The sequence below is a fragment of the Haplochromis burtoni genome, unplaced genomic scaffold, assembly GCF_018398535.1.
Source record: "Haplochromis burtoni strain Fernald_Lab_line unplaced genomic scaffold, NCSU_Asbu1 Contig_763, whole genome shotgun sequence".
NCBI classification, from domain to species: domain Eukaryota; kingdom Metazoa; phylum Chordata; class Actinopteri; order Cichliformes; family Cichlidae; genus Haplochromis; species Haplochromis burtoni.
This window is the reverse complement of record NW_024583124.1, coordinates 141,023-159,093: the sequence shown is the minus strand read 5'-3', so window position 1 is coordinate 159,093 and position 18,071 is coordinate 141,023. Positions and strand designations below refer to the sequence as shown.

At 43.8% G+C, this 18,071-nt stretch overlaps 1 protein-coding gene across 1 annotated transcript; it reads left to right on the top strand.

Annotated features, from left to right (window-relative positions):
* Positions 1-5,096: 5,096 nt before the first annotated feature.
* On the top strand, positions 5,097-12,844 carry LOC102309206 (CD59 glycoprotein). The gene is made up of 4 exons (XM_005950217.3): positions 5,097-5,249; positions 6,363-6,464; positions 6,623-6,696; positions 11,765-12,844. The coding sequence occupies exons 1-4, from the start codon at positions 5,189-5,191 to the stop codon at positions 11,885-11,887; spliced, it is 360 nt and encodes a 119-aa protein (XP_005950279.1). The 5' UTR covers positions 5,097-5,188; the 3' UTR covers positions 11,888-12,844.
* Positions 12,845-18,071: the final 5,227 nt, after the last annotated feature.

Here is an 18,071-nt window from a genome sequence, read left to right as displayed (position 1 = left end):
TATCCATTTAAATCAGCTGTGATGGATCAAGGACACATCTAAAACCTGCAGGGACACCGGCCCTCGTGGACTGGGATTGTGGACCCCTGGTCTAGAGTGTGCAGTTGAGGCTGAGGAGGAGACAAAGGCATCATCAGAGTTGATCCTGAACATCTGTGAAGCTGCTTTCTTTCATAATGTTTTCAGTTTACTAGAGTTGATGAGCTGATGAAGGAAAAGGCACTATTTAAAAAAACAACGTTTCAGCGGCATTCAAACACTGATGACGGGTTGGCCTCTCTGTGCTCTCCCTGTGGGGGGGAGGGGGGGCATGAAAGTTACTCTTATCTGGTATGTGTCTCAGACCGTGGTTTTGATTGGTCAAAGAAACATTACAACATGAGCTTTAAGGCCATTTTGAGATGCTGTTACTCTGTAGAGGCTCCACATCCAGCTCTGAGCTCTCAGACAGGCTGTAAAATATTCATGAGATCTAGTCCCCTGATTTATGACCTGAGGTCATTCTTCCTGAAATCAGTACATTTTAAAACATTTCAGGCTTGACATAGTTCCATAAGATTTTCACAGAATGAATTTGTGTTGTGAAATTTTAGCTTCATACATCAAAATTTTATTTTTATTTTTTATTTTATTTTTTTCTATTTATTTCACTTGTATTTTTATTTTTTATTTTTTATTCCTATTTATTCTATTTATCCCCTTCGTATATTTTATTTATATTGTCTCTGTATTTATATATATGTGTGTGTAATATTCTGTAACTCTGTAACTTCTGTCGGTGCTGTGCTTCTTTTGGAAATCAAATTTCCCAGAGGAACCCACCCGAGGGATTAATAAAGTTCTATCTAATCTAATCTAATCTAATCTAATCTAAAAACTTCTAGATGTGTGTCCTTGAAAAACAGTCCATCGACCTACTTTCAGGTCATTAGTTTGAAAATGTCTGCACAAGAATATCTAAAACACCCTAGAAATAACAGCCTGGAGTTTTCATCAGAATCAGTCAAAATCTGAATTGTCAACAATTGCCAACAACCACTGATCAAAGCCCTTTGCTCAGAGACGTCCCAAATCACAGATCCTGAATTATTCTGATGACGAGAAAGAACAGTGAAGTTTCAGGCTTTTATCTTTGATAGTTTTTCAGATATTCAGTTTCAAACTTTCCCTCAGATTTCAACGGATCGTTTTTCAGAAACATCTTGAAAAGTTTTTGATTTTAAAGTTTCACAGCAATCATTATATATGTTAAAGGTTTGTTTCAAATGTCTTTTATTAGAAGCAAGTATCACAGTTGTTACAAATTAATAGAACTTATGCCCCCTTTTTCTCTAAACAAAACAAGACAAAACAAACAAACGAAAAAAAACCAAACACCCTCTATGGGCCCCAATCCCCCAACTGCCAAAAATGTAAATTTTCCCAAGATATGCAAGTAAAGGGTGCCAGATTAGTTCAAAATCTTTCACATTGCCATTCATGGTATATCTTATTTTTTCAAGGTGAAGAGTATTTGTAAGTTCTGCAAGCCGCATCTTTAACACAGGAACCTCTTTGCCTTTCCAAAGCTGCAGGATCAGTTTCTTTGCGATGATCAGTGCATATGACATAAACCTTTTTTGAGAATGTTGTAAATTTTGTGTTTCTTTGGAGATCCCGAAGATAATTACTGTTGGATTTGGCTCAATCTTGTTTTTAAAAATATTAGAGAGGTAAGTAAAAATGTCACACCAAAAACCCTGAAGCCTTGGACAAAGTGCAAAACTATCTAACAGATTTCCATAATGTGTCATACGTTTTTCGCAGAGAGGAGAGCAGTCTGGGTACATTTTGTGAAGTCTTTCCCTTGAGCAATGTAACCTGTGTACAATTTTATACTGAATTAAAGAGTGACGGGAATTAATAAAAAGCGTATTTATGTTGCGTAAGACCTCCTGCCAAAAATCTTCCGATACGGAAATCCCAAATTCCTTTTCCCACTCCTCTTTAATTGAGTGAGTTGAAGGTGTACTCATCTCCTGTAGTGAGTTATAGAATAATGAGACTCTGTTCGAACCCCCGGCTATCACTAAGGCATCTATCCAAGGTGTCAGACGACATGCTTTCAAACTGCGGCAGATGTGTGCGGATATAATTTCGTAGTTGAAGATATCTAAAAAAAATGGCTGCATGGTAGTCCAAATCTATCTATTAATTGTTGAAATGACATGAAGGTGTCATTTGAATATAAGTCTTTTAATTTACGAATTCCCAGTTCCTGCCACACGTTGAAGGCTCCGTCTGCACATGATGGAAGGAAAGAGGGGTTAGCTGTAACAGGCATACTCATTGATAATGATTTCAGTTTAAAGTGCTTAATTATTTGTTTCCAAATTCGCACTGTGGTATGGATCACTGGGTTATAGTTATAGTGTGCACTTGTCAAGGGAGTAGGAGAAAGTAATTCCACCAACACAGTAAGGAAGGCAGTCCTCCCGCTCCATCTGCAGACCATGGGGGAGTAACGCTGTATCATCCAGTAAGAGGGAAATTATTCTTAAATTTGATGCCCAATAATAATGCATAAAGTTAGGTAGTGCAAGTCCACCAAGGGATCCGTGTTTACATAGGTGTTCTTTTTTTATTCTATGTGTTTTGTAGTTCCATTTAAACGGCATAATAATGGCATCCAGCTTGTTGAAGAAAGATTTGGGCAGGAAAATTGGGATATTTTGGACCAAATACAGATATTGCGGGAGAAATACCATTCTGAGTTCACTCTTCCTATCAAGGAGATAGGGAGTGTCCTCCAAAACTGGATGTTGTTTTTTAGCTTCTCCAGTAGAGGGAGAAAGTTTTCTTTCACTAAGGAACTATATTTTCTTGTTATTGTGATGCCCAGATATGTAATTTTTTCACAAGTTATTTTAAATGGGAGAGATGCAAACCACTCATTGCTTTCCAATTTGATGGGCAATACTTCACTTTTTTTCCAGTTGATCTTGTAACCGGCGAAGGTGCCAAATTTGTCAATAACGGAGAGGGCTGCCGGGACGGAGGTTTGGGGTTTTGTTATGTATAGTAAAATGTCATCAGCATAGAGCGATATAGTATTAGAAGTATATGCTGTGTCATAGCCACGTATATCAGGGTGAGTACGAATCGTCTGTGCCAGGGGTTCCAGAGCGAACAGGACTAAGAACACATGCCTGACGTGTCCCTCTGCTGAGCTTAAACTGAGTGGATAATGTTTGGTTTGTAATCAAAGGAGCTTGCAAAGAAAAGCGTCTGGACTTCTTTAAGTTGCTTGAAGATGTTTCACCTCTCATCCGAGAAGCTTCTTCAGTTCTAAGGTCAAATGGTGGAGAGTCCCAGATATAAACAGCGAGGAATGCTCAGACCTCTACATTGGAGAGACCAAACAGCCACTTCACAAGCGCATGGCACAACACAGAAGAGCCACCTCCACAGGACAAGACTCAGCAGTCCATCTGCATCTTAAGGATAAAGGACACTCTTTCGAGGATGCCAATGTTCACATTTTGGACAGAGAGGACAGATGGTTTGAAAGAGGAGTGAAAGAAGCATCTATGTCCACTGTGAGCGACCATCTTTGAACAGAGGCGGTGGTTTACAACACCAACTCTCTACCATCTATAATCCAGTTTTGAGATCCCTTCCCAGACGCCTTAACGCCCACTCACATCCTGGGCCATCTGACCTCAGGAATTCGCATGATAAGGTGGGGCCAGGTTTCACAATGAACACACCCGAAACTCTGGCTGATTGGGACCCACGGCCAGTTTCCCACCTTGGCTCAGGCGATTAGAGGATCATCAGGGGGTCCTTTTGTCCCTCTGTGGGGGGTTTCTCCCACTAGGTTTATATCTGGGACTCTCCACCATTTGACCTTAGAACTGAAGAAGCTTCTCGGATGAGAGGTGAAACGTCTTCAAGCAACTTAAAGAAGTCCAGACGCTTTTCTTTGCAAGCTCCTTTGACTACGATGACCTGGATGACTGAGAACCTTCACAGACGTTTGGTTTGTAAGGATTCTGGCTGTGGGATTCTTGTAGAGTAATTTTATCCAGGAAATAAAATCTTGTCCCAGCCTGGACGCTTACCATTTTTTAATAAACCAATAGATTTAATAATTTCTTCAGTTGTAATCTTGGCATTCAAAATCTTGCGATCCACCTGATCTAACACAGGGAGATCACACTTATCTAAAAAGTCCTGCATATCTTTAGGCCCTGCAGTGGAATGAGAAGTATAGAGAGATTGATAAAACTGCCTAAAGTTATCATTAATGTCTTTATGTGATGTAACCAGGTTTCCATTGCGTGATCTAATTTTGTGAATCATTCTGTCATTTTTTAACTTCTTTAGCTGTCTAGCTAACAACTTATGTGGCTTGTCCCCAAATTCAAGTACTTCTGTCTTACAAAGGTGAACGCTCTATTAATGTTGCTGGTTAGTATTTGATTTAGTTTATATTTTAATGCACAAATAGTGTTGTACTTATCTAAAGAGGGAGCCCTTGCATTGTTGGCGTCCAAATCGTGGATCATTTTTTCTAATTTTAATTGTTCTAGTTTATTATTTTTATTCCGTGAGGCCTGATATGATATTGTGCACCCCCTGATATATGTTAAAGGCTTGAACCACGAAAGCTTCGTGGAGACGGTCGAGCAGTTTGAGTTGATTCGAGGTTAAATGTGAAAGGTCAAGCAGAAAGTTGGTGTAAGTCATGTCTCCTTGTCCACCTCTGACCACGGCTCCCACAGAGAGACAGTAATCCTTTGGTGCTTTCACCTCTCTGTTTTCATTCTTTGGTTTGTACGAACACCACAGAAACTGCAAACTGTAAACTTCCTGCTGAACGTGTCAGTTTGAACATTGCAGTGGAACAAACTCACCAAAGAAACGGACCGAACGTTTGACACTAGAGGTTCTGTGACTGCTGGTACTGAGGACACGCCTGTGTTCATGGTGACTGCAGACCGCAGACCCATGGAAATAATGCATGTGATTGTTTATAAGATGATGGCACAGGCTCCATCCAGTGGGTGTGGCCTCTGAGCTACACTCAGCCTTGATGAGAGTCAGTCATCGCTCCTCCTCCTGATCATCATCATCAGAGCTGCTGCTGGATGAGCTGTGGACCTGCTCTGTTATTCTGACAGATGAGTTTGTGAGCTGTGCAGAGATGAAAATGAAGAGCACCCTGGGGATCTGTCTGGTGATCTGCTGCACTCTGATCGGACTGGGTATGTTTGATTCATTCACATGTCTGACTCTGTAGACTTTATATACATATACTTAAACATATACATATATACTTATAAACATAGGGTCTTTACTGTAAAACAGAGAGAGCCTTGAAGAGACTGCTGTTGTGATTTGCTGCTGTGTAAATGAAACTGAATACAAAAGCTCAACAGTCCCTATGTATCTGAACGATACTGAAAGTGCTGAATAGGAAGCATTCACAGTGAGTGGGACGGGTGATGGGTGCGGCTGCTAGCTGTTGGTTTAAATCATAACTAATGAAAATGGTTATAAAGAAATAAGGTTTTGCACATTTATGAGGATACTGTGGGCTGAAAAGAAGAGCTTCAGATTAAATGTGGCCTTTTTGTTCATGAAGCTTTAGAAAAGATGAAGTTTTTCTCTTTTTCCAAACTGTAGTTCGAGTCCCACGTGGAAACAGTTATTCGTACACTCTTGTTAGTTTTAAACTAGGGCACCGCTCTCTGACTGTGGATAACAGAAAGTTAAGGAATGGAAGTCGTGATGTATGCATATCCAGGGTCTGATTGTTCTGAGTAAACTGGGGTCTGATGTGAAGCCCGAGTTCCGATACAGTCAGAGTCATTTGGCAGATGGTGAATCGGTCTGAGTCTGGTTAACGGGTTCAGGTGATCGATGGGATAAAACTGCAGATGTGACCATAGATGTTGCGGTCAGGTGTGAGCAGGCTGTAGGTCCATGTAGAGTCTACAGTTAACGTTTCATTAACAGGAAGGCTGTACTGTGACAGGAACTGGCTCTACGGGAATAATCAGCCTCTGTCAGTGATGACCTGTTATTACCTGACTCAATATGTTTGGAGTGTCTGCAGAGCTGAAAGTCCGACTGTGTTTAAGATTCTTGCTCATTTAACCTGTAATTAGACGACCCTAATGACCTGGACCCTCATCCTGGCTGGAGCTGGTTTCACGTTGATCAGATGAAGAACTAGTGTGGACTGAAAGTCTTGGTTCTGATTCATTTTAGAAGGCAGGGAACCCTTTTTTATGTTTCTGATCATTGTTCCCACTCAGATGGCCTTCAGAGCCCTGAGTGGACATGTTGTAATCCAGATGTGTGGTGTGTTTCAGGATCAGCCATCCGCTGTTACAGCTGTAAGGACTACACAGCCAGCTGCACCAAAGAGCGAGAGTGTAGCTATGACGACGCCTGCCTCACGCTCAGGGAGAGAGGTACAGTCACACCTGCTTTTACCTGTTCACCTATAGAACTGTTCCTGACCTCTGTAAGTCTGGAGGCTCCACATCTGATCCTCCAGCTGGATGCAAATCAGCCCAGCAGCTCTTACCTCCAAGGTTCTACTCATGTTTCTAATGTGTCTGTCCTGCAGGTGGGATGACGTACCGTCAGTGTATGAAGTACTCGGACTGTGAGTACGGCCGGCTGGCACAGATGTTCCCCCAGGTACCTCTGACCTTTAACCCCTGAGCCTCAGTGGAACTATGTTAGGGTTAGAGTGGAAGTGGTTGTTGTTGTGGTTATTGTTTTGTTCACTCTTATTGTTGCCTTGCTGCTAAACAGATTTCCACTTGTGGGACAATAAAGTATTTGAATTGAATAGAATAACCCGTTGGTTTTGAACTCCAGTCATTATTCTGATGGTAACAGCTAGCATCAGTGCTCATGTTCAGTTCAAGTTTTGGAGCTGTCACACCACTCTACAAACTCCTGCAGAGCGGGCCCGTGGTGTTGTGAGGGGCCTGACAGCAGTGACAGGAGAACTGTGTCGTCAGCATATTTCACCAGGTGACAGTTGGGCTGTGTGGATCTGCAGTCATCAGTTTAGAGGATGAAGAGCAGGGGGGAGAGCACACAGCCCTGGGGGGAGCCAGTGGAGGTGGAACGGAGACCGGAGAGAGAGTTGTTGACCCGTCCTGTTGGTCAAAAAGTCCTATATCCACTGAACATCCAGGTGAAATCGGGAGGAAAGTTTAGTGGCCAGGATGTGAGGCTGCAGAGTGTTGAACGCTAATGAGAAATCAGCAAACAGAAGTCTGGCAGAGTCAGGGAGCTCCAGATGCTTGTGGATGGAGTCCAAGATGAAGAGTTTTGCATCATCGACACGTGCACGGTAAGCAAACTGGAGTGGGTCCATCAGGGGGTCAGTTGCTCTTACGATGTGCTGTTTTATGATCTTCTCCATGGCCTTCATCACCAGGGAGGTGTGGGCCACAGGACGAAGATCATTCAGAGACTTTGTGTTTTTTCTTTTGGGGATGAGGATGACTGTGGAGTGTTTCCACAGCTGGGGGACGGTGTGACTGTCAACTGAGTGTTCAAATAGAGTCCGGGACACACTTCCTAGTTGCCCTGCACAGTGGCTCAGAACTCGACTGCTGATGTTGTCAGGGCCGGGTGAGCTCCTCTCCCTGATCCTCCTGAGGGCTCTCACCACGTCCTCAGTCCTGAAGGCGAGTGCAGAGCTGCCAGGTTTGAGTGAGGATCTGGACTCCTCAAGCTGGGCCATGTTGTCCGTCTCAAACCTGGTGTAGAAAGCGTTGAGGTCATCAGGGAGGGAGGAGGGGTTGCTGCCCTCCACCTGGATGGTTCTGGGGGAGGTGACCACAGTATTCACAGAGGCCATGGTTTTGAGGCCCTGCCAGGGTGAGCGGAGGTCCGCTGTGGTGAATTTTTTTTCAGCAGTGGTTTTGTACTCCAGTTTAGCAGTTCTTATGGCCCTCTTGACCTCCCTGTTGACCTCCTTTTTATCCAGTGCAGAGCCGGTGAAGAAAGTCCTCTTTTTTTAAATTTCCTTGAGCTCCTTGGTGATCCAGGGTTTGTTGTTGGGGTAGATGGAGACTGTTTTTGAGGGGATAATGTTGTCAACACGGAAGGAGATGTATGATGTCATCATGTCAACCTATTTGTTGATGTCATCAGAGGGAGAAAGAAGGCTGGCTAGGCCACTCCAGGACTTTCAAATGCTTCTTACGGAGCCACTCCTTTGTTGCCCGGGCGGTGTGTTTTGAATCATTGTCATGTTGGAAGACCAGCCTCGTTTCATCTTCAAAGTTCTCACTGATGGAAGGAGGTTTTGGCTCAAAATCTCACGATACATGGCCCCATTCATTCTGTCCTTAACACGGATCAGTCGTCCTGTCCCCTTGGCAGAAAAACAGCCCCATAGCATGATGTTTCCACCCCCATGCTTCACAGTAGGTATGGTGTTCTTGGGATGCAACTCAGTATTCTTCTTCCTCCAAACACGACGAGTTGAGTTTATACCAAAAAGTTCTACTTTGGTTTCATCTGACCACATGACATTCTCCCAATCCTCTGCTGTATCATCCATGTGCTCTCTGGCAAACTTCAGACGGGCCTGGACATGCACTGGCTTCAGCAGCGGAACACGTCTGGCACTGCGGGATTTGATTCCCTGCCGTTGTAGTGTGTTACTGATGGTGACCTTTGTTACTTTGGTCCCAGCTCTCTGCAGGTCATTCACCAGGTCCCCCCGTGTGGTTCTGGGATCTTTGCTCACCGTTCTCATGATCATTTTGACCCCACGGGATGAGATCTTGCGTGGAGCCCCAGATCGAGGGAGATTATCAGTGGTCTTGTATGTCTTCCATTTTCTGATGATTGCTCCCACAGTTGATTTTTTCACACCAAGCTGCTTGCCTATTGTAGATTCACTCTTCCCAGTCTGGTGCAGGTCTACAATACTTTTCCTGGTGTCCTTCAAAAGCTCTTTGGTCTTGGCCATGGCGGAGTTTGGAGTCTGACTGTTTGAGGCTGTGGACAGGTGTCTTTTATACAGATGATGAGTTCAAACAGGTGCCATTCATACAGGTAACGAGTGGGGGACAGAAAAGCTTCTTACAGAAGACGTTACAGGTCTGTGAGAGCCAGAGATTTTCCTTGTTTGAGGTGACCAAATACTTATTTTCCACCCTGATTTACGAATAAATTCTTTACAAATCCTACCATGTGAATTCATGGATTTTTTTTTCACATTCTGTCTCTCACAGTTGAAGTGTACCTCTGGTGCAAATTACTGACCTCTGTCATCATTTTAAGTGGGGGAACTTGCACAATCGGTGGCTGACTAAATACTTTTTTGCCCCACTGATATAGCGCCAAATCACAACATAAGTCGCCTCAAGGCGCTTCATAGATACAGAGAAAAACCCAACAATCATATGACCCCCTATGAGCAAGCACTTTGGCAACAGTGGGAAGGAAAAACTCCCTTTTAACAGGAAGAAACCTCCAGCAGAACCAGGCTCAGGGAGGGGCGGCCATCTGCTGCGACCGGTTGGGGTGAGAGAAGGAAGACAGGATAAAGACATGCTGTGGAAGAGAGACAGAGGTTAATAACAGATATGATTCAATGCAGAGAGGTCTATTAACACATAGTGAGTGAGAAAGGTGACTGGAAAGGAAAAACTCAATGCATCATGGGAATCCCCGGCAGCCTACGTCTATTGCAGCATAACTAAGGGAGGATTCAGGGTCACCTGGTCCAGCCCTAACTATATGCTTTAGCAAAAAGGAAAGTTTAAGCCTAATCTTGAAAGTAGAGATAGTGTCTGTCTCCCGAATCCAAACTGGAAGCTGGTTCCACAGAAGAGGGGCCTGAAAACTGAAGGCTCTGCCTCCCATTCTACTTTTAAATACTCTAGGAACAACAAGTATGGTACTACATGGTACATGATATGGTACTACAACGTCATTAAGATAAGATGGGGCCTGATTATTTAAGACCTTGTATGTGAGGAGCAGGATTTTGAATTCTGGATTTAACAGGAAGCCAATGAAGGGAAGCCAAAACAGGAGAAATATGCTCTCTCTTTCTAGTCCCTGTCAGGACTCTTGCTGCAGCATTTTGGATTAGCTGAAGGCTTTTCAGTGAGTTTTTTGGACATCCTGATAATAATGAATTACAGTCGTCCAGCCTGGAAGTAATAAATGCATGAACTAGTTTTTCAGCGTCACTCTGAGACAGGATATTTCTAATTTTAGAGATGTTGCGCAAATGGAAGAAAGCAGTCTTACATATTTGTTTAATATGTGCATTGAAGGACATGTCCTGGTCAAAAATGACTCCAAGGTTCCTCACAGCGTTACTGGAGGCCAAGGTAATGCCATCCAGAGTAAGAATCTGGTTAGATACCATATTTCTAGGCTTTTCAGGGCCGAGTACAATAACCTCAGTTTGATCTGAATTAAGAAGCAGAAAGTTAGCGGCCATCCAGGTCTTTATGTCTTTAAGACATTCCTGCAGTTTAACTAATTGGTGTGTGTTATCTGGCTTCATGGACAGATAGAGCTGGGTGTCATCTGCATAGCAGTGAAAATGTATGCTATGTCTTCTAATGATGCTGCCTAAGGGAAGCATGTATAATGTAAACAGAATTGGTCCTAGCACTGAACCCTGTGGAACTCCATAATTAACCTCAGTGTGTGAAGAGGACTCTCCATTTACATGCACAAACTGGAGTCTATTAGATAGATATGATACAAACCACTGCAGTGCAGTACCTGTAATACCTACAGCATGTTCTAATCGCTCTAATAGGATATTATGGTCAACAGTATCGAACTACACAAGATTTGTGCTAAACGTCTCAAATCTCTCACATCTCAAACACGCCATCACTCCTAAAACTTCCCCCTCCCCTAACAACTAAATGCCTTTTTTGTGTGTGTGTGTGTGTGTGTGTGTGTGGGGGGGTTGTTTTTGCTCACAGGCTTTCGAGCGTTTTCCTTATAAAACGCCGTTTTTACCGTTTCTTCCGCAGTAAATATAAACAACGACAGTATTCAGGAAGAAAACAAACATTGCAGATATTTTTATCATAACTCTGGTTTTACGTGGCCGATCAACACAATTTAAAAACTGGTATAAAGTCCACACTTTGTCCGTCAGTTGTTCCGTCTGTGCTGCTCACATCTCCAATGGTTGTACACGTTGTCATTAACGTGGCTTCACTCCACATCAGCCGCTTTGCTCGCTAAAACACCGGCACATAAGGACGCAGTCATAGCCTGTCAGCGACGTTGATCAGCTGCGTATATATGAATGTGAATCGCATCATTGGCTGGACTATGGGATAAGGTGGCATCGTTCTGATCCCATACGGGAGCAGCCAGTCACTGACTCACACTGCAAAACTGAATTGTTAAAGTATTAATTTTAATCTCAATTCAGGTTAGATTTTTTTTTTGTGCGCAGCTTTTCTGTGCGCAGAGACCGTACCAGCAGTGCACAATTGCGCACGCGCGCAGCTTAGAGGGAACATTGCACATAACTGCAGTGCTGTTGTAAACTCTTCTCCTCTGGCACGTTCAAAACCCTCCTTCAGAACCGCCTTAAAGGTTCCTGCAGTTCTTGAAGTTTCTGGAGTCCAGACTCCAGTGTGATCGATACCCTAACAAGGAGGAATTAGTGTATTGATTATGAATGTGCTCCTACTGCTGTGCGTGTTTTGTCTGATCACTGATTTGTGACATCATCAATTACTTCCAGGTTTCCAGTTTTACCTTCAAGTGCTGCAACTCTGACCTGTGTAACTCCGCCCCCTCCTCTGCAACAAGCTCTGTGATTGGTGTACTGGCCTCGCTGGCGGTCATGTGGTGGTGCATCCACTGAAGGGCGACCTGAGCAGCTCTGCGGTGCCCCCCTGAGTCCTCTTTAACCACAGCAGCTTCTCATCAATCGCAGTACTGATGCTCACTGATCAATCAGCCAGTCCTCCTCACTCTGTTACATTATTGATAATTAATCGATCAGTTTCAGCCTTAAAGATCCAACATCCCGACCTTTGATCGATCACGAAGCTCCCATAAATGTTTAAAAGTGAATCCTGCAGCATCCCAGCTGCTGATCAAACATGAATATTCAGCCTGATCGATCGCTGATCAGTCACATCTCAGCAAAGACGCATCACAAACACCTGAAGACTGACCGAGACCTGCACTGAGGGAGTGATTGATGTTTCAGGCCAGTGTTTGTGAGAAAACATGAAGATTTTATTCATTTTAACCCACTTGTGTACTTCACACTTACACACTACAGCTTCAACATAGCTCTTTCTGCGGTTCTCAGTCAGATTTTCAAAATAAAATAAGTTGTGAGCAGCTCCCTGTTGCTGTCTCTGCATCACAGACAGGAACTTAAATCAGACAGATTCTCAGGCAGGTTCTGACTGGGTTTCTCTCTGTCAGGTTTCTGGAGGTTCAGTTATAGATAAGAAGTGGAAGCCTCTCTGATTCTGAACGTTGCGTCTGAGCTGATATGTGACTGAGGTTTGCTCTCTGTAGAAGCCTGAAGGTCTTCCTTGAAGCAGCTGCTTAAATAAAACTAAAACCCTTAAATGATGATTTGTGTGGCGTTTGTTCTGCTGCTGTTTGCAGAAGCACAAAGCATAAGAGGAAACCTTCAGTAAAGTCAAAGCTAACGCCGAGCCCTGAAAGCTGCTCTCACTCATCTCTGTGTGCATGAATAAAGGTTTCTGCTCCTGTCTTTCAAAATAAAGTCAAAATAATGTTATCTCTGATGGTGTGACTACATTTGAATGATTAAAGGCCTTCTGCTGCTTTCAGAGCAGTCTGCAGTCTCTGATGTTTGTGTTTCTGTAAAAGCTGATGATGATGCTGAAGAGTTGGACAGCATTGCCCCCTGCTGGCTGACTCAGGTTTGACATCTATATCTATCTATCTATCTATCGATCAATTCCTTCTACTGCAGGAATCGTGTGATATCACTATTAGTCCACGATCGGCAACACAACTGACTGATCCCGGTGGCTGAGCTTTCATAGTCAGAATCATTTTTAACCCAGAGGAAACAAGACTGTTACAACCACAAAAGTTCTTTCAATGTGAAATATTTAAAGACTTTCAGTCACATGAGGCAAGATTCACTACAATTCACTACAGAACAGAAATAACAAATGTTTAAACTAAATTTGATGCTTGCTGCAGGTCCCAATAAAGTTGGCACAAGGTAAAAATGTCTGAAAAAGCAAGACGGTTCAGCTGGTAATAAGTTAGGGTAGGGTTAGGGGTAAAGATGTAAAGATGTTTAGAGGTAAAGATGGCAGAGGTTTTAAAAGACTGTGGAGTACTTCATAAACAACACAAAGACTTCGCCATGGTCTGCAGTGCGTCACACCAGAGTGTGTGTGTGGGACGAGGCTGCACTCCTTTATTGGACACCTGTGGACCACACTGCATTCCTCATCAGCATGATTGTGCTGCTTACCAAATGTGCCCGGGAACACTGTCTGAAACCAGCATTGTTAACACAGCCCACCTGACTGAGGTCAGCTGGCGTCCTTTACCCTGATGGGACCGTCAGCGCCGGATGTCAGAGAGCTCCTCCATCCTAGCCTCCACCCGTTCAGTCCTCCAGGAAGGAGCTGTATTCCAGGAAACAGCTGAAGTAATCACTGACATGACTCAGTATGAGTCTCAGGTGTAACAGCTCGTTTCATTTTTGAGACATGTTTTTGATTTTCATGACATCTGACTTGTTTTTGCTACCTCTGTGCTTTATTGTATTTGAACTTGTCTTAAACCTTCAGATGGAGCTCAGTGCAGAGTTATCTGATTTATCTTGTGTCTGTAACGGTGTGTTTACACCGAACACGATAGACGCGAGCGAAAACGCCCCAGTCGCCCCTAATTTGACGTGTGCACATTCGCACCTCGACGCGTGTCCAACGCGAATTCATCGTGTGTCAAAATACGCAATTTTGACGCGCCTGAACCGGAAATGTGGGAGGGATGTGGGAGGAAGTTGTGCCGGACGGTATCTTTGCTACATGGCAGCTGTCGAGCTAGCGTTTGAAGAGAGAGTCTCCCTTCTCTATTTACTGTGGAGAGCAGAGCAGCGGCGTAAAGGACGTCCTCGCCGTACCTGGGTCCATCAGGTCCTCCAGACGCGTAAGCAGTTTGGTGAGTTTCACCATTTGCTCCAGGAGCTGCACCTGGATGACGTTCATTTCAGCAATATCTTTCCCTCGCCCAGTTTGAGGACCTGCTGTCCCGCGTTGGTTCAAGCATCGCCCGCCTAGACACCAACTACAGGTGCTCAATCCCACCTGCAGAGCGCCTGTCCGTCTGCCTGAGGTTAGTAAAAGTGTTTAATACGGTAGTCCTTTATTGATACCTGTGCTAATATATGCTAAACCATCCGTTTATACACTGCTAACATGGATGTGCTATGATAACAGTGCATGCCGTCGGTGTTTACTGAAAGCAAACTGTGGTACAGAGACGACTGCGTATAATATTTCTAGTGATACTCAGAAGGTCTCATCAAGTCCCGATTTAATTCAATTTATGCTGTTATCAGTATTTGCAATGACAGCATGGCTGTGATGTCTATCAGTGTATGCTCTCGGTGTTTGCTGATATCAAACTGTGGTATTAGGACCACTGTGGGTTAATCTTTGTTGTGACACTCACTCCTTTCTTTTATTTAGACCTGGTTTAATTCTGGGATAGTTGAATATTTGTATATAATCCCTGCAGACTGTTTTAGATTATATCTAATATACATTATGTAATTATCCTTATAATAACAAAAGGTTTTATGTAAGATTTATGCTTTGTAATTTAAATCTGAATCACAAAAGTGTTTTGGAATTGGAATAATGCATTTGTAACTGCAGTACACATAATCCATCCATCCATCCATTCGCTTCCGCTTATCCTTTTCAGGGTCGCGGGGGGCGCTGGAGCCTATCCCAGCTGTCATAGGGCGAAGGCGGGTACACCCTGGACAGGTCGCCAGTCTGTCGCAGGGCTAACACAAGGGACAGACAACCATTCACACTCACATTCACTCGCACATTCACACCTAGTGCAATTTGGATTAATCAATTAACCTATCCCCACAAGCTGCATAGTCACATAAATAAATTTTACAATTTTGTCCAGGTTCCTTGCCACCGGGGACTCCTTCAGATAGGGCTGTGCGATATGACCAAAATCTCATATCCCGATATAAGACATCTATCGTCCGATAACGATATAAATCACAAAAATGTAACATTTTCTGTAAAGTCTGTGAATCTCGGGCAGCTCGACTTGTGTGAAGTGTTTCCAGCTGCGCGTCGTGTAGCTGGAGTCGAGTGTTTTAACCGATGCATGAAACGATACATTTTTAGACATAAGTTGTAACGGCGCCGTTTTCTTTGTGAGTATTTATTACACGGCGTGCTGCGGGGAAAAGCCTGTTCTAACGTTTGAGTCTAAGGTTTATTTTTTAGCACCTGGCGGCTCTTTTTTACTTCTCATCCGTAAATAATCTGCTCTTTCACGTGATTCAGTTTATTTTGAAAAGTCTCAACAGGATCTTGAGCTTTATTGTGAAAGGTTTATGTGGAACATAAACAAGCGGACACGCAATGGTGTTACCGTCGTTGTTGCTAACGACAACGCATAAAAACAGGCGCTTGTCTGTCTGTAGTGTGGTTATATTAAATATAAGAGAAAGAGAGAACTTTAAGAAATGAATATAGCCACTACAGGGACCATCAGAACCATGAGAAAATATTGCCGTAAACTGTTTATTTTGCAACAACACGAAACAAACGATAGCGTAAAATGAAACGATAGACGTTTTTATATCGTCATCTGATATATACCGTTATATCAAACAGCCCTACCTTCAGGACCATCGCATTCAGTTTTCGAGTTGGTGTGTCCACGGTGAGCCAGATCATCTCCCAGGTAGCGACGGCCATCTGGGACTGTCTAGTGGATGATTTCATGGCTGTCCCTTCAACTGCAGACTGGCGGTCCATTGCAGAGGGATTCAAGGAGCGCTGGAACTTCTCTCTCTCCCTCACAGTGGAGGTTGTATCTGCACTCCATGGAGCTCCGTCCTGAAATTGCAGAGAAATGCGTGAAGGCAACGTGTGTTCTCCACAATTTTCTGCGCTGTTTGGACAAGAGAGGGGCACCTGCTGTGGTGGAGCCGTTGCAAGGCCTGGGTCGTATGGCAGCAAACAACTCCTCCAGAGAGGCTGTCCTGGTGAGGGAGAAGTTCATGGCCCACTTCTCGGCGGAGGGAGCTGTGTCTTGGCAACCAAAGGAGTAGCCTGTTTGAAGTCTGAGTGACTTCCCCACAACGGCTCTTTTAAGAGCCACCCACAAACCTCTAAAGAGTGTTCCTGTCTTTTTAAATTTTTCTTAATAAATGCAGCTCTACTCCAAAATAAACTAACCTCTCTTTACTCTCTTAAATAACTCGTCTTCACTATGTTCCTGTACACAGTGTGATGCAAAAGTTTGGGCAACCTTATTAATAGTCATTATTTTCCTGTATGAATCGCTGTTACAGTAAAAAATGTCACTTGCATATATCATATAGGAGACACACACATTGATATACACTAAATATTCATTTCATCCAACGTGTGAAACCTGCTGTGAGGACAATTAAAGTGTGGCCAGAGGGGACAGACACAGTGCTCCAGGACAGATTTAAAAACACAGACTGGAATATGTTCACCCACACAGACCTGGACCAGTACGCCTCATCTGTACTGGATTACATCTCCAAAACCACAGACAGTGTCACCACCTAGGAACGGATCACCATGTACCCCAACCAGAAGCCTTGGATGAACCGGGATGTTCGTCTCCTCCTGAAGGCCCGCAACACCGCCTTTAGGTCAGGAGATGCACACGCCTACAGCACAGCCAGGGCTAATCAAAAGAAGGGCATCAAAAAAGCCAAACACCATTACAAAAAGAAGGTAGAAGAACACTTCTCCAACTCCAACCCTTGACGCATGTGGCAAGGACTCCAGACCATCACAGACTACAGGACCACCAAACCCTCCCCCGCATCCTCTGATGTCTCCTTCCTCAACGAGCTCAACAACTTTTATGCTCGTTTTGAGCGTGGGAACCCCACAACCACAACCAAAGCAGACGTGACGCCAGACCACCAACCTCTGACTCTCTCCCCCACCGATGTAGGAGCGGTGCTGAGCAGGATCAATGTCCACAAGGCTGCAGGTCCCGATGGCATCCCCGGGCGTGTTCTCAGAGCGTGTTCTGGGGAGCTTGCAGGAGTGCTCACAGACATATTCAATCTGTCCTTGGCCCACGCTGTGGTACCGGCCTGCTTCAAATTCACCTCCATCGTCCCGATACCCAAAAACTCCAATCCATCTTGCCTCAATGACTACCGCCCTGCGACAGACTGGCGACCTGTCCAGGGTGTACCCCGCCTTTCGCCCTATGACAGCTGGGATAGGCTCCAGCGCCCCCCGCGACCCTGAAAAGGATAAGCGGAAGCGAATGGATGGATGGATGGATATATTGTAATATATCTATATCATGGCTAAAGCACTTCTGGATGGATGCAAACTGCATTTCGTTGCCCTGTACCTGTGACATGTACAATGACAATAAAGTTGAATTCAATTCATTTCTCTTTTTTTGTGTTGCCAATTTATGCACCTGCTTGATTTTGTTTAAACAGTTATTGCACACTTTCTGTAAATCCAGTGAACTGCATTTCACTTTTCAAATATCACTGTGTGTGTCTCCTGTATGATATATTTAAGTGACAATTTTTATTGTGACAACCAACGATTTGTACAGTAAAATGATGACTTTTCACAAGGTTGCCCAAACTTTTGCATCCCACTGTATTAGTATGTTTTGTCATTAGTATAATATGAAATAAATTCTACTTGTGTCAAGTCGGGTGCCAATATTTGCTGTGTAGTAGAACAGAGACATTAGTCATTATAAATGTTTATTGGAAAAAATATATAAATTCACTAACAAAAACATTAAACATAAAT

Bases quoted from the DNA above. Each gene is read 5' to 3' on its own strand.
- LOC102309206 (XM_005950217.3), top strand. From the start codon at position 5,189: ATGAAAATGAAGAGCACCCTGGGGATCTGTCTGGTGATCTGCTGCACT. The intron at 5,250-6,362 runs GTATGTTTGATT...GGTGTGTTTCAG, and splicing joins CTGCACTCTGATCGGACTGG to GATCAGCCATCCGCTGTTAC. The intron at 6,465-6,622 runs GTACAGTCACAC...TCTGTCCTGCAG, and splicing joins CCTCACGCTCAGGGAGAGAG to GTGGGATGACGTACCGTCAG.